This window comes from Magnolia sinica, chromosome 4 (genome assembly GCF_029962835.1).
Source record: "Magnolia sinica isolate HGM2019 chromosome 4, MsV1, whole genome shotgun sequence".
Taxonomy (NCBI): domain Eukaryota; kingdom Viridiplantae; phylum Streptophyta; class Magnoliopsida; order Magnoliales; family Magnoliaceae; genus Magnolia; species Magnolia sinica.
Genome location: NC_080576.1, coordinates 104,943,256 through 104,959,645, shown reverse-complemented (window position 1 = coordinate 104,959,645; position 16,390 = coordinate 104,943,256). Strand labels below are relative to the sequence as shown.

General features: G+C 42.4%; 1 protein-coding gene across 2 annotated transcripts; it reads right to left on the bottom strand.

The window, feature by feature from the left end:
• Window positions 1-506: 506 nt before the first annotated feature.
• Window positions 507-15,544, bottom strand: LOC131243618 (type I inositol polyphosphate 5-phosphatase 8). Of its 2 annotated transcripts, XM_058243105.1 has the most exons (11): window positions 15,412-15,544; window positions 13,696-13,789; window positions 12,015-12,099; window positions 11,793-11,867; window positions 11,341-11,413; window positions 9,799-9,903; window positions 7,048-7,501; window positions 5,425-5,621; window positions 4,960-5,068; window positions 4,500-4,648; window positions 507-1,617 (listed from the first exon to the last, which is right to left on the bottom strand). In XM_058243105.1, the coding sequence occupies exons 2-11, from the start codon at window positions 13,723-13,725 to the stop codon at window positions 1,353-1,355; spliced, it is 1,542 nt and encodes a 513-aa protein (XP_058099088.1). In that variant the 5' UTR covers window positions 13,726-13,789; window positions 15,412-15,544; the 3' UTR covers window positions 507-1,352. The 2 variants fall into 2 exon arrangements, with proteins under 2 accessions (XP_058099088.1, XP_058099089.1); XM_058243106.1 differs by lacking the exons at window positions 11,793-11,867; window positions 12,015-12,099; window positions 13,696-13,789; window positions 15,412-15,544 and adding an exon at window positions 11,522-11,718.
• Window positions 15,545-16,390: the final 846 nt, after the last annotated feature.

The following is a 16,390-nucleotide window of genomic DNA, read 5'->3' as shown; positions in this document are numbered from 1 at the left end:
CAACTTCTATTAGACAGTAAGAAATGAAAAAAATAGTAATAAAAAAAAATCCAATGGTTTTATTTAAAAAACAAGTGTCCATGAATCAAAAGTCAAAATTCATCAATGAATCTGATTTTTAGATGGAACTTAGCAACAGTGGAATTCATATTTTAGTGCGTTTAATTCGATTTAATGTTTACAAACTCAAAATTAGACTTGAAGTCTTCGTGGGTCAACTTGAAGACTCGACTGAGCGGTTAATCGAATCGACTCAGTATTTAAATAATTAAATTTTTATTATTTAAATTACTTAAAATACCCTAGGAATACCCAATTATGCCTTGTTTCTCAATGATAAGGTTTTATCTTTGAATCTTTCACAAAGCAATTTTTAGTCAGCCGAGTTTTCCAACTCAGTGCAGCTCGAAATACTGCCGAGTCGACTCAGAACTATGGATTAAATAACTCTCCATGTTCAAAACAGTGCGAAGCCAGCAGAGTGTAGCCCAGGGAAGAATATGAGATGGGAGAAAAAAGACTATATAACAAGAATTTTAATATTGAAAAAGAAAAAACAACCAAAAAAAAAATAATGAAGGAGAAAAAAAAAAAAAAGGCATGGGAAGGTTATTGTCAGCTAGACACAACCAAACAGCCACCATCCAAATCATTTCTACAACAAGCTTTTGTCCATCTATCCCTCTCTCCAACACGCCTCTGATAAAAGCTGAAACCCCCTCCTGAAAATGCCTGAAGAAAAACAGCCAACATTCCTTCGCTCTATCTCTCTCTTTCTCTCTTTCTATTTCTATGTATTTCTTATCTCTAACAGCAAGGCTCAGTCGCACACTAACCAAAGAAGCGCATCGATAAAACCGCGCATATGACGTATGCAACAAAAGAAGATGCAGGCATTTCTCTCTCTCTTTCTGCTCAGGACTGTCGTCTTGCTCCCTCATCATCATAGGAGGAGATGGAGGCCTTCCTGAAAAAACAAAGCCCATAAATTTACACTTTTGCCCTCCACCCTTTTAAAGAGCACGTGACGGACAGGTGGCGTGCTATCATGCACGCGTGAGCGCATTGGTCCCCCTCCTCGCACGCCGAGCCCACTCCCACCCTTTACCGTTAGGAAACGGCGAGCAGGCGGAAGAAACTTTCATTTCCCTCCCTTCTTCACTGCTCTGTCCTTTTCCTCATGGATGCTCCAAATCATTCTTGAACGTGTGGCCCCCACCACGAATCAGATCAGCACGATTTTCGAGCCTTTGACTCCAAACAGTCAGGTTATCCTGATGAACCGCTCCAGTATCATGCACGTGTGAGGAGAGTCCACTTCCGAAGTCCACACGAACGAGGAGAAAGCATCATCAGAACCACCTAGATGAGGTTGGTTGAAGGCAGCTTTCTGTCCTTGTGAACATGAGCAGCCTCTCCTCGGCCTGTACTCTGGCGCACGATGAGGAGTTTGTTGCTGTCGTGGGGATACCGGATCTCCTGACCTTGCTTTTGCTGGCCACGTCCACGTGTACGGTGAAGAGCGAGTGGACCGGACGGTGATCTGAGAACCTTGACTCGCCCCTTGTGTACCACATCTGCTTCATCCCTTCCCCCCGCCACAAGATGCGGTCGCACCTGCAGGCCAGACAAACGAGACTCGTCAGCTAACCTGCGCTGAGGGTGTCAGTATCTTTAACTTTGCACCAAAGCGAAACATCACGACTGTAGAGGGTTAGACTGCCCCTGAGTGCTTTGAAAGGGTACTTGCTTCACACGTGTAAACTAATCGTACGTGTGATTGTTCGATCAGAGCTTCTCATCAGGCAATCCCAACTTGGTGGGTCTAAAAATCAGGCTGATTCAAACATCCTATAGGCCACACGCAACGGTCCAAATCTGTGTACACGTACAGCCAGCTGATCTGATTTTAAGGAAACCATCTACATACTGCCAATAGCCTGATGAGCGGTTCTGATCTGCCACACGCATTCAGATAGATGGGATCCGAACTGTTCATTAGTTGGGCCCAACAATGGGGTCAGAGATCCAACAAGTGACAATCAACGTACTCAACTCCTGTATTTGGATTCAGAAGACTTTCAAAATACCGTGTCCTACTAACGTGCAAGAATGGTTGTCCGTGAATCTAGAAGGATTAAAAAAAAAAGCCAGGGTCGGATCTTGAGATAGTTAAATATTTTATGGACTTGGACGGTTGAGATGATAATTTAAAATACAAACGGAAGTAAAAACGCATTTATCAACCGACCATATCTGTCTGTTCTTTTTGGTTCTCTGAACAAAACACCTTGATAAGCTGTGTTTATGGTTTAATTAATAAACACCAATTTTATTAAGGTTGTTAATTAGCAATTAGTAGGATTGATTATGATCAGTAATCAGAACAGTCAAAGTCAACTAAAATGTCCTCTACCTAAAAGCCAAGCGAGCAATTGTTGGCTGACAAGCCCACACTGAGAGATGCAAGTGCAATCGTCTCACATGTAGAAATGAGGCACACGTGGGCAAAATCAGAGCCATTCATCAGGTATTCCTCATAAGAATCAGATTGATCTGATTCATTGGTGGGGGCCATAAAATATTATGATTATCTTAATTGGTTTGCGTTTCCACATGGGCTTCTCAGCCGGGGATGTAAAATAAGGTTTTCTTTCTTCCATGTTTTCAAGCTTTTAACGAGGCAAAGGTGCGTGCATGCTACTGAAAAAGAAACGGAAAGGATGGAAACAAACACAGCCTTTCCTCGAATATTTTAATTACGGGCGTCGAGCCATGCTGCGGAGACAACATTGTAGGTGGTCAGTAGATAAAAGCATCGATGCTGACTAGACAATTGACGCAAACCTACCCGTCCAGTTAAAGGATTCCTGCTTGTTCGTTTTAAGACGAGAATTGATCACCTACAGACAATGCTGCCATTTGTAGTACTGTACCAACCTTCCCACCAACATAGATCCACTTGCAAGGTGGGCCACACAACTATGTTGGGTCAGACCATCATTGACTCCAACAGTGTGGCCCACCTGACGACAGGACTGACCTTTATTATTATCAATATTATTATTTTTAACGGATGATTTTCATGTTGGGACCTACCTTTTTCATGGTACCAGTGTTCTTGCTCGGCAGGATTGGACACTGACGATCATCCAAACAAAGTGATTTTCAAACGATTGACGTTACATTTTAGGGCCTGTTTGGCCGGCTGGATTAGATGGGCTTGGGTGGGATGGAATTGCATCTGGTCCTGTGCCAATTCCACTCCATGTTTGGGAAGAGTAGAAAAGCTTGGAAGTTGGCTAGATGGAATCTGTATCGGGTCACGTGATAATACCACACAATGTTAGCAAGTTGTGTAGGTCCCACCATGATGTGTGGGCTATATCCACACCGTCCACCCATTTTTTGAGATCATTTTAGAGCATGGGCCAAAAAAGCAAGTAGATCTAAATCTCAAGTGGACCCCACCATAGAAAGCAATGGGGATTGAATACTTACCGTTGAAAACTTCTTTGGGGCCACATAAGTTTTGGATCTGCTTCATTTTTAGGCCCATGCCATAAAATGAGGTTACAAAACAAATGAACGGTTTAGATATAACACATGTATGTTATTGTCAATAGTTTAAAATGATGGTGGGTATCTCCATTCAATGTACCACCGTATTACAAACTAAAAAGGGAATTAAGCTTATCCCATGGTACCAGGGAACAGTCCCTGCCATGGGTAATAATGATGTTTTTTGGAATCCCATCCCACCTAATACCGTGGGATCGGTCCGGCCAAACAGGCCCTTAGGGTCCATCTGATGAGGGGTCTTAATCCCTGTGTACGGTTTGGATCAAGGACCATTTTCTTAGGGGGTGTTTGGATTTTAAGTTACTTAAGATAAGCTACTTATGCCTCGAGTAGCTTATCTGGGTTTCTACTTATTAGGCTGTTATTAGGCTGAAGTGAAATGTGATCTGACAGCGGGGTGTACTAACAAGCTAACAACAAAAAAAATAATAAATAAAAAAGGCTTATCTGGGTTTCTACTTATTAGGCTGAAGTGATCAAGTACCTTCAAGTAAAAAAGTCACTTATAATTGACCTTAAACCAAACTTATCTCAGATAAGTTACTCATCTACTGCTGCAAGTAGAAAAAAGTAACTTATTTGGTGGTATCCAAATGGGCCCAGTGATGTAGGGCACAGGAACCTCAAAATCAAGGAGACTTTGGTCGGTCAATACATGGAAATGACCTGGTGGTGGACAACAACAAACCTCATCACTGTCGAATCAGGATTTGAAGGCAATCAGAAGGCCCAGTTAATCCCACAATCTCCACAAAGTTAAGGCAAATAGGGCCCACTTCTTAATAATGCCATCTCTTGATCGAATGGCAATTAAGTTCACTAATTTAGTCTCACACCATGCCATTTCCTTTTCAGTAACTCGCCAACCTAAAACTCATATTTCTAAGAAAGAGAAAGGGAAGAGGGGAGGGGCTTACCAGGCAGGCGTTCGTCGCTTATCCCTGGATTTAGTGGTTTGCATGGCATACCGATCTGAATTCTCAAGGTATTTGTATGTAGGAGCGAAATATATCCTCCCCTCTTCCCATCCTTTAAATACTCGGCCTGCCTTCTGCTCAATCCGTAGCTGAAAATACAAGACTAGAGTTAGAGGAAGACATTTCTATTTTCAAAAAAAGTGTTTGGCTTGGGCCTTGATAGAAAAAAATACCAATTTTTCGATTTCTACTCTTTTAGTAGAATTTCCAAGAATCAAGAAATGGTATTCATGTGGATATGAAAGAGTTTATTTCCAATAAAACATAAAAGAGTGCCATCTCACCGTTTAAGAAAAGTTCTACCAAGATTAGAAATTCCAAATCTTTACTATTGAAATGGCTGCTGCCAAATGCAGGTTTTCGGTTTTAAGGAAATAGCAAGCTCTTTTAGATTGCTTACCTGGTCTTTATCTAACAGAGCTTGCCAATTGTTCTTCTGCAACAGCTCTTGTGTGTCACCATATCCCGAAGCAAGGCGATAATTTAGGTCCCCAAGCCAGATAATCTTGCTGCAAAATTAGCTATCACATTAGCTTGAGTTCTCTTTTCTATTGAGCTAATACATAATGATCGAAAGAGGCACAAAAATGGTACAGGCAGGCCCATCTTTAGTAACCTGAGCAGGTAATCCTAGCCATCTGATGAACTGGGCAGTTACAACTGTCTACATAAACAGGTTCCAAATAGATGGTTAGGGGAAATCCACCACTGGACCTGCCATCCAATGGGGATTGTTGAAAGGTGGGTCCCGCATGTAAATTTTATTGGGCTGGGAAAATGCCTGATTGAACATTGAAGATTTCCACCTAACAAGGGTGACGTTTAAAATTTCTAGTAGTAATAAGATTAGGATAATGTGGCTCACTCGTGTTCTAAGATGCTGTCAGGGGAAAATGCTGGGCTGGACAATCTATGAGATTGCAGAAACCTCGTCTTCTTTAGGATTTCCATGACATCAGAATTTCTCCGGAGCTCATCTCCTTCCTTCTCGCCCGAGGTCAGATGGGTGCAGACAAAGCAGAATGTCGTCTGGTGCAGTGTCATGCTAATGGAAATTGAGCCCTGTAAACAGGTCAAGACCAAGTGATAATCCATCAAATTCACACCAACATCAGTATTATAGTAATGACAAAATGTCTCCTTTAACGGAAGAAAAGAGAATCTTGGTGTAGAATTCCTAATGCAGAATGGATCTTGTCATGCTCGATCAAGATCAAACAGTAATCAAAAGTGGGCCCCACTTATTCTTATGTTTGGGAGGTGAGGAGATGAAGTGGGTCCCACTTACTTTAAGGTTTAGGAGGCTGTCGAATCGAGTGGGTCCCAGTGACACATCATTTCCCATTTGAAAAAAGGAATGTGCTTAGTTGAATGAACTTGCAACTCTAATTAAGCGGTCCAAAACTAGGGGCCTGCTTCGCATCAGTCAATAAAGTAAATACCACGTGGAAATGATTTCAAACTGACTGACTGGTCCACAATTACGGAATGGTCAAGATGAAAAAAGTCAATGTATCAAAGTCAACAAACAAATGTCCAGTTGATCTGATGGCAGGACCTAACAATAAGTCCAATTTCTGGAGTTATGACCTGAATACACTGGCTCCCAGGAACAGAATAACAAATCTCGTTCTCGGCAATTTCTAGGACTGAGAATTTCTTGAGAGATTTTAATATTTAGATGTTTTCCTTGCGATTAATCTCTCTTATAAATTAATAAATAAAATTAAAAATACAATATAAATTGTTTTAACTTCTAAATGTTTGATAATTCTGCCATAAAATTGCAAGAATTTCAAAACTAGGCAATATTTGTCACAATACCCATGACCTGGACATTTCAATTTGACTTACATGTATGCCACGTGTGCAATTTCGAGTACACGTGCATGAACCATTAATAGGATCTCGTGCATGTGGGACCCACAGTTCCATTATTCAAACAATTGAGAAAGTGGGCCTTACGATACACATGCAAGAAATCCTGCTCGGTCAGAGAACCGCACATTTGCTGACGAGCAGGACAATAGTTCCTCCACTTCCAATATACAAGCGCTGACAGAAAAGACCATAACCAGCTAGATTGGTGTGCCAGACACGCCTCAATGGCTCTAGGTGCTTGTTCCCACGCGACTTTGAAAAAAGTACGACGGGTTCCTACCAGCCAATGTGAAATACCCATCTGGAAATAGGGGGGACGAATCTTATCACCGTAGGAAGCGGGCCCACTATATCCAAATGGCACCTACCCAAATAGGTGGGGCACGCACCTGATTTGTTTCGAGGTGCCAGCTAGCAGTCTCTTACACAATGTCGTATACCAAGCAGTTGCCACCATCCAATGTGGGCGCCCAAGCAGACAAGTGATATCAACGAATCTTATCTTATCGCTGGCGGAAGTGGGCCCCACTTGATATCAAATAGCCTAAGCAAGTAAAGCCCAAGATCGAGGACGCTTAGAAATAAATAAATCAGAGAAAAGAATCACCTTATTTCCCAAATAGCCCATGATGCCTCTCCCGACGCACGACACCTTCAAATTGCTAATGTGCCGGTTGAGGTCATTGCGCACCCAGACGCACAAGAAAATGCCCACCATCTGCTTGCTGGCGGCCAAGCAATAGCTGCCACGTGTCGTGCTGCCGCTCCTCGGCAACCCAGACGAGAAGAAATCGGCAATGCTCGGGAAATCCTCGCTAAATTCCAAGCCCTCTTCTTCAATCTCGTCTTCTAAAGAGAGAAGATCAGAAAAGCTAACCCTCGGCTTCTGGTTCGGTTCTTCAGGTGGGGTGGTGGCTCTGTTGTAATTCTGGCCAAAATCGAGGTCTCTTCTGCTGCTGCTATTCAAGGCTTTGCGTATCAGGGAAAGCCATTTCGCGGCAGGACCGTTGTCCTCTGCTCCCAGGACGTTCCCTGCATTCAAAGGGACGATTTCCTGAAACCTGATTTACCCCACAGGAAAAAAGGAAAAGGCGTCAGAATCAGTGGAATTACGGAAATACCTGCCGGTCTATAAATTTAAATTAAGACAAAATAGAAAAAGAAAGGTGATAACCAGTTTAACGAAAGTGGATGATGGGGTGCTGCGCATGTATGCAGGGGAGATGAACGTGTTATTTTCAAAATCAACCGTACACGTGGATTGTACCTAAGAACACGAACCGACTAAACAGTGGGGGACCCACTTAGATGGCGAACCGAAAATTACACTCGGAGAACGATTCCACGTGTTGGCTGGTGGACATTCGTTGGAGGGTAAAGCTAAAAAAAAAGTATACGTTGACAGGTGTCCATTAATCAGAATTAATTTGATTATCAACATATGAGTAATTAATCTATTTGGACCGTTCAGATTAAACGTACGTGCCACGTGTCAATAGGGAATTGGGAGCGGGTTAAGTGAGACCCGGATCCACCCGATGTGGGTGGGATCCCTGACTCTGACTCTGGGGCTCACAATGATGCGTGTCTTAAATCCACACTGTCCAACCATTTTGAAAGCTCATTCTACGGGAGGGTCCAAAAAAATGAAGCTGACTCAAATTTTAGGTGGACCACACCACAGGAAACAGTCGTGATTGAATCCCCATCATTAAAAACTTGTGGTTTCCTTCGAATATTTATTTCACAAACACCTACATTAAGATACTACGAAAATATCATCTGGATCCAAAGCTTGTGGTCCACTAGAAGTTTTTAATGGTCGATCACCATTGTTTCCTGTACTATGACTCATTAGGGATTTCAAACCGCTTCATTTTTTGGATCATGTCCTAAAATGAGCTTTCAATACTATGTCATGGATGTAGTCACATACATCACAGTGGCCCCCACAGTTAGGGTCCCAACTACCTCGGTGCATCCCGGGTCTCCCCTGCCACATGGCCCAATAAAATCCAGAGCGGATTAGGTGCCACAGCGGCCTCTCCCAAGATGGTGCAGCCCTTACCATGTGGCCCACCTTGATGTATATATTCTACATTTACTTTGTCTATCTGTTTTACTTAGATCATCTTAGGACACGAGACCAAAAATTAATTAGATCCAAATCTCATTGGATCATACCATACGAAACCATGGTGATTGACCATTAAAAACTTCTCATGGGCCACAAAAGTTTTGGATTAAGCTAATATTTGTTTTATTGTCTTTCCTTCCATCTTGGTTTGTGCTACATTATCAACGGGTTGAATGGAAAATAAACATTGCTGAAACATTACATTGGGCCCTAAGAAGTTTTTAATGATGAGAAGTTCAATCACCACTGTTTCATATAACATGGTCCGCCTGACAATTGAATCTGCATCATTTTTGGGCTCAGGCCCTAAAATGATCTAGTGAAACGGATGGTCGGTGTGGATGTAGAATACATACATCAAGGTGGGCCCCAGGGTAAGGGCCGCACAAAATCGGCTCCCAATAAAATCCCGCTATTGGGAACCTTTCAATGCAAGCAGTTGGTTTGGAGTTGCCCCCTCCATGTCATCTTAGAAAAATCATAACAATCGAATGATCCAAATCGCCTATTTAGTGGCATGGAGGAATAGACCGACAGGATGATCCATAGAAGATAGGTCTCATTGCTATGATTTCACAGAGCAGTGGAAGAAGAGTGATTGGACCTTATGGACGGCCCTGATGTATGATGTGGACTCCAACAAGTCCAAATGCCCACCGAAGCCTATCTCAATAGTGGGAGCTGCTCCTACGTAACGCCCACACCACAAATTTGCCATTGGCAAGTCCTGTCATCTCGATGGGAAGTGGGACCCACTTGAACCACACCGACAACCCAAACGTCCAAGATAGTGGGGCCCACTTCCGTCCTTCCAGGAAATGGATAAAAAAAAAACAGCCATCTCACTTTCAGAAAAGAATTGGATCTTGAGTAAGGGCAAAAGTGTCATTTTACCCTTTCCCAAGTTCACGGGTCGATTTGAATGCACGTCGTTAATGAGCAGCTTGCACGTTCTACTAGGCTTCAATCTCAATCCTGCTAGCCTAATTTCACCGGTGCTATTAATGCCTCCGATTTAGGTCAGAGGTCAAGATGGTCGATGAAATCAGGCCTTTGGCTGATTGGGCCCCACCAATAATTCCAGAAAACATCTAGATACCCCCCACACACCACCAACGTGGAAGTTTTATGCACAATGCACGTGTGCCAATCAGCACACATGAGCTGCACTCCTTTTTTTAAAGGAGGCAACGACATAGAAAAAGGAAATGAAGAAATTACCCGAGGACGTAAATGTCAGCTGGAGTGGGAGTGCTGAGCCAATCCTTCAAATTCAAGCCCCCGTGCGGCGCTTTCCCTCCAACATTCCAAGTCCCCACAAACATCCTTTTAACACAAACACACCCCATTAAATTACTTTTCGGAGAAAAAGGAGAAAAAGGCAAAAAGAAAAAAAGGTGTGGATTTGCAATACTGAAATGGACAAAAATGGCAAGGAAGAAATCATAGCATAATCCCGCTGTCCACATGTTCTTCCCCTGCAATCAGGGCCATCTATATTGCGGGCATTGCTGTGGATGTGTCAATTCCAAATATTGGGTGGCCATTGTCATCTTATCAATGATGTCTCCCTTTAAATGTGACTTCTTTGTAGGAATCCATTTGCAGGACACTGACCAGGAATAGCTCCTTTTGGTTTGGAAATCAGACCGTCCATCTATGGGACATTATCATCATCATCTGAGCCTTATCCTAACTAATTGGATTTAATATGAATCAAGGACAGATGGGGCAAATAAACATGGCAATCCACACCATCCAAATTGTGGGCCTTGTTGCAGATGAAGAATATCCCAAAAATCACGTGGATCAGATGATTTTAGCCATGACAATAAAGAATTAGAACTGAACGCCTACAAGTGTCACTTGTCAGCCATGAAGACCACCTTAAACAAAAGTAAGGCCAATCCGTATCATCATGTGGGCCACACTGCCAAAACACAATGAATGTCCAATGGTCCGAATCAATGCATATTTTTGGACCACTTAGTAAGTGGAATTGGCCTGGTTTTGGAGGGATTTGATCTTCACGGTGGGGCCCACCCTTTGACCGGATCAGATGTCATACACAAGAGATTGGCTGGCAGGAAAGATGGGGCTTCATCTTTGGTAATAAGTTATGTTTCTGGACACCAGTGGAGAGTGCTTCATCGACGGTGGGCTAGATTGATGTACATGGATGCCATGTGCGCTGTGCATGTGTCATCACTTATTAAAGAATGTTGGTGAAGCCCACTGTAGTCTGGTCCCAATAAAGTCCCAATAAATTCACGTCACGAATTAAAAAAAAATTCTTTCTTTGAAGAAAAAGAAGGGTAAACAGAAGGGTTTTTTTTCTTCATCTGAACCATTGATCCTGATGGCCAATCTGCAGATACCATGATAGTTCAAAGATACCCAACATCAACAGGGAAGTGACTAGTAAATGGACAACAAGAAGCACCGTAGGTAGCCACATTCCACATCTTTTTTTTATTTTTTTGGATTAGCTTGTTAGTGCACACCCATGTCAGTGAACACACCATGCTAGCCACAGTCCACATCTAATCACACATCGAATTTTGGGCTATGGGGGCAGATTGGCGCCAGCAGAATGAACGGCCCAGATCTCATCCGGAAATTTCAGATCTGCGTTACCAGCTTTATGTATGGGTCCAAGGACACAGATACAAACACACAAGTCTATTTTGTCAGTTATTTTTACCAGAATGAAAGGGAGATGTCTTCCAGAAGGAAAAGAAAAGCAGGCGCAGATCTCCTCACCTTAGGTTCTGAGTCTCAGAGACAGCCGGCGCATCCGGTTCGAATCGCGGCCGTTTCAGATTTTCCACGGCTCCTAAAACAAGAGAGAACGTACACCGAAACTGTTACCAACTCACTCCCAAGTCCCAAACAAGTAGACAGGAACTACTGAAGTGAACTAATGATCCTAGAAAAAACAGACCTATGAGTAATCTTTTTCGAGGAAAACCATCCATGCATGCCCATCCAAACCATTGATTTTACGAGCCCAAGGAAGATTGGGATGGCCCACAAATATTCTAGAACGGAAGATCTAAACATGAAATATTTGGGCTTTTCTCCCGAGTATTGCTGCATTTATTTCTGGACCATTTATTCGTGGGCCACCAATCAACGGTCTACATGTCACTGCACATAAAACATTCCTGTGCAAGTAGTGCAAGTAACAAAAAAGACGAAGTGTGCAGGAGTACCTGACAATATATTCCCCTTTAGGGGAACGTAGCGGTCCTTGTCTGAGCAGCTCTTCCGCCTCTCTTCCATCCCTCCTGCACGCGCTCATGTGAAAAACAAGAGAAAATCTCTCTTAACGATGCGAAAAGAACGGCCCATGTATAATATACACAGATATCAATGGATGGGATTAATGGAAGGAGAGTAGGGAAAGGAAAAGAAGAGTTGAAAATCTCGCAAACCTATTATCCCGTAATCGGAATGGAATTCGTCGGCTCTGCTCTTTATGTTTAGCCATTTTCTCACCACTGTTTTCGGCCACGAAGACTACAAGAAATCAAATCAAGCCGATTATTTCAGTTTTTTTTGAAAATCTTTTGGAGAATCAACTACACCGTGAGTACGGTTCAGATACTGTGTTTCCACTCGTAATACAACCAGAGGTACTGCAATCAGGTACGTACGGGCTCTGGCCATTGGATTTGGGTTTATTTTCCATGATCCAGACCGTTTATTTGATAGGGCTCTCATTGCTCCCATCGGATGGAGGATGACACAAAAAAGTCAAGGACTTTCCACCATACCAACTGAGAATTGTCATATAAACGGTTTGGATCAATGGAAAGTGAGCTATATTCAAAGGTTATATGGTACCGATTCCACGCTTTGGAGGCTGGCAGCCCTATGTATCTACGCACAGACACGTGCCAGTATGGAACAAGTGTGTAAAGATCAAATCATTCCAACAAGTGGCAAGTAGACAAGCGCGTGGCATTAGCCCAACTTCGTGAAGTTAACCTACAGCTGGTTGCAGGCTATTTAGTCTTTTTTATTTTCCTCAGAAGGCTAATCGCGCGTGACATCGGCACACGTGCAGCCGTGCAACAGGTTGCAGCCGTTTATCAGACGAGCCCAACTGCCATGGCCCACCTCATGAGCAGCTGGGGTTGAATTTATGTCATACATAAGCCAGGCACTCATGGAAAATGTGGATATTCATCAGGCAGGCAGGCCTTCCTCAGCCCACTCATCAGGTGGGCCACCCACGCTGGCACATCCAATTGAACCGTCTTTCAATCGCTTATGGCTCACTTCATGCGCATACCGTACTAATTTTGAGTATGATCACCTACAACCAGCTGTACGTGAACCTCACATCCGACCCGATTTTTAGAACCATCTTTCCTTGAAAGGAAAAAAAAAAACATTATCTGTCCACATGGACAAAAGGTGCCAACGAAAAATTCGGAAGTGGATCGGACCGTACTTTCAGTTGTAGGTGATTAGCTCTTCCTAGCTTTGAGGCTAGATCAGATACAAGGCATGGGGTAGCAGACGGACAGCCTGATGTTTCACACGCGTGCCCACGCGCTGGATCTCAATCCTACTCACCAGGTTAGGAATAGAGGTTTCTTATAATACACGGCGGCGTATTTTTATAGAATACACCGGGACCTGTGCTTGGAATCTGGGTTCTTCTTTTTAAGAATTCAAACCGTTTACACGATCGGTGATACCTCGGATGAGGGATATCCCAAAAGAAAAAGTTCCAATGCTGTAATATTTCAACCCTTTGATCATTTGACTTTTTGAATTTTTTTAAAAATATAATTTTTATTTTTATTTTTTTTACACACCCCCACACACTCACGCTAGTGGAATTTCACCTATGGGTACTCAACCCTTGACCGGGTGTTGAAACTCCCGAGAGTCTACCACCCGAGCAAGAGAAAGGACCCAGACTATCCGATTTGCATGTGGGACCATATCTGATAAGTAGCCTACAGTCCAACCAAATGGTTGAATGATCGAACGGTTGAAACATATGTTGCAAATTGAAATACCCAGGGAACCCTTTTTCTACTCCAGTAAAATGATTTTACTATTTTATACCCCGAAAAAGAAGAAGAATAAAGGACATACCTTAGAATTTCTACAAGTTTCTGTTCTCATCTCTGCCCAGCTTCAAAGAAAATCCAACTCCAAACCCCAGTTCTAAAACAAACGAAACATCTTCCTGAAAACAGAGGGAGGCGGTGTTTCTCAGAACATGTAAATGAAGATTCTGATTCCAAGCATCATATCATCTTCAATCAATACCCAAAAGAGCACTTATAAACGAAATTTTATAATTCCAATTTGCCCCCTGTTTTCATCAACGCCCCTTATATATATATATATATAAATCGTTTTTTTTTTTTCAATTTATAAAAGCTTAAGGACACAGAACGTAAACAGCAAGGAAGAAAAACATAAATATATTAAATATAATTTTAGAAAATGGAAATAGGTTGGGAAATTCCTTTTTATTCACGAATGTCGCTTTGCAAGCTCTTTTAAAAAACCCTTTACAACCCACAGCACCCAATAAAGGAAAAAAAGACAAAAAAAGAAAAAGAAATAGAGAATAAGGAATGGAGCAGGTCTGTAGCGCGCCGCCAGCTTACATGGGCCCACCTCGATCATCAGAACCGTTCAGTAAATGGGCTACATAACAACTCACAGTGACAGGATTAGCGTGCCTGCAAACCCAATGCTGACTTGAAAAGGTCAGCAGTTCACGCTCCACAAACAAAGGCAATCAATTGGACGGTTAGGATTGTCCAGTCATCACAAAGATTTTTACATAGCGGACCATAAGTAGCAATCCATAAGATAAGGGGGCCATCGTCTGTGGAAGGCTTATGGCTACAGATGAACGGTTGGGGAGGGTAATAAAACAACGGTCTACATTCAATGAAAAAGTATGGTCCATGGACGGTGTGATGCAACAGATGAACGGTCTGGATTACGGAAAAGTGGCCCCACTTGTGAGAATTGGAATTACCATCCTATCATATGCATGTTCCCAATAATGAGGTGCCGAGGGCTAGAATTAGAGGGTGGTCCCACGAAACTCGTGGTAAAAATAGAAATAAAATAAAGAAAGCTGAAGAGCTTTTTAGAGCTTGTAATGTAGATGAATCTGAAGAAGTGAGATTAAAAAGAAAGAAAGAATAGAAAAGAAAAGAAAATAGAGCTCAAAAAATAGGGTTTTTCTTTTTTCCTTTTTACGACAGAACTCACAAAAAAATAAAAAAAAATCACAGAGCAAAGAATGCAAAAGTAGCAAAACCTTCAGTAAGAAATGAACGGAAAACAAAACCCTGAATCTCACAAAACAGACCTAAAATCAGAACTTGATTTGCAGAGATCCCAAAATCACAACCGGAAAGAGAGAGAGGGATCAAATCACGAAGGTCTAGCTCTGAAAGTGGCATTTTCTGCTCGAATTCTCCTCCGAAAGCTCAAAATCTCAAGACAAACGAAGAAATTGCATAGTTTCAGATCAGAAATTCCAAAAGCGAGGAAAAATATGAGGCGATTCGGAAATCCTGAAAATCTAAATCTGGTAAAAAGCGGAACTTGAAACAAATCAATCTCCTAACGAAACATCCGTTACAAATATCCGAATCTTGAAAGAAACAAACACAAACAGCAAACATTAAGGGAAAAAAAAGAAGGATTTCGCTGATTTTTCTTCAAGGGCACCGATCTAGGTACTAAATCCTGCAAATAAGCGGAGAAATTGAAGAAGATCCTCTGAAAAAAAAATCGAAAAAAAGAGAGAGAGAGAAGATGGAAAGGGAAATCACTTACAAGAACGAGTAATTCCCGAAAAGAAGAGGCAGATCTGTTGGAGAAAAGGAATGCTTCTCTTTCTTCCCCTTCTCTTCTTCTTGTCTCGGATGAAAGAGTCAGTAGACGAAAGATTTTTTTTTTTTTTACTTCTTCTTTAAAAAAAAAATCTTTTCCTTTTCCTTTCTTTTTCGAGAGTGAAAACGCGCGGAGAAGAGAAGACGGGAAAGATTTGGAGGTTTTTATCTCGGAAAAGCAGCAATAAGGCGTTTTCTCTACTTTTATAGAGAATAGATACAAGTCGAATTAGAAATTCCAAAGCGATTCGCGCGAGTAGAAGTTGGAGAATTGCATCCTGTCACACGTACATGGCACATACATGGAGAAGATCTAGGCCATACACTAGGTGGGAAACTGCGTAGATACGCCTCTTTTCTTAAATTCTTGATGGTATAACCCTCAAGTGGGCCACACGTTGAGTGTGGACCGTTGAATGCTTTTACAGCCTCTCATTTTGATCATACAGATGTTGCCCACGATGAGCTGATTACTCGGGTTTACGGGCCAAGGATATTCGATTGCTGATTGACGTGGATCTTGTAGACATGTGCCCAGGTTTCTCTCTTCTTGCGAATCGCCCCAGCATTACTACGTGAGATCGGGAGCGGGGAGGAGAATTTCGATAGTGGGCCCCACCGCCACACGTCGCAGGAATTGCGGGTCCCCGCATGTGACCAGCGTTGTATATCGGTCAAACCGGTTCGCCACTTCGTGACACCGAAACGGCCACTTCGGACGGGAATCCTCTGCAACACCAGTTTTTACTAGCCTTGTGCAACACCCGAGCTCTGTGGGCCCTGCAGCAATGTGAATATAAATCCAATCCGTCCATAAGTTTAGAAACCTCATTTTCACTGTTAGTCTTGAATAGAGGTTTTAAAAATCAGTGGGCCACACTACGATAGCAATATAAAATCAGGGTTAAAAACAATACATTCAT

Coding starts and splice junctions, on each gene's coding strand:
- LOC131243618 (XM_058243105.1), bottom strand. CDS start 13,725: ATGAGAACAGAAACTTGTAGAAATTCTAAG. Junction 5,622..7,047: donor TGGGCTATTTGGGAAATAAG/GTGATTCTTTTC, acceptor ACCTGTTTACAG/GGCTCAATTTCCATTAGCAT. Junction 5,069..5,424: donor GACAGCATCTTAGAACACGA/GTGAGCCACATT, acceptor CTAATTTTGCAG/CAAGATTATCTGGCTTGGGG.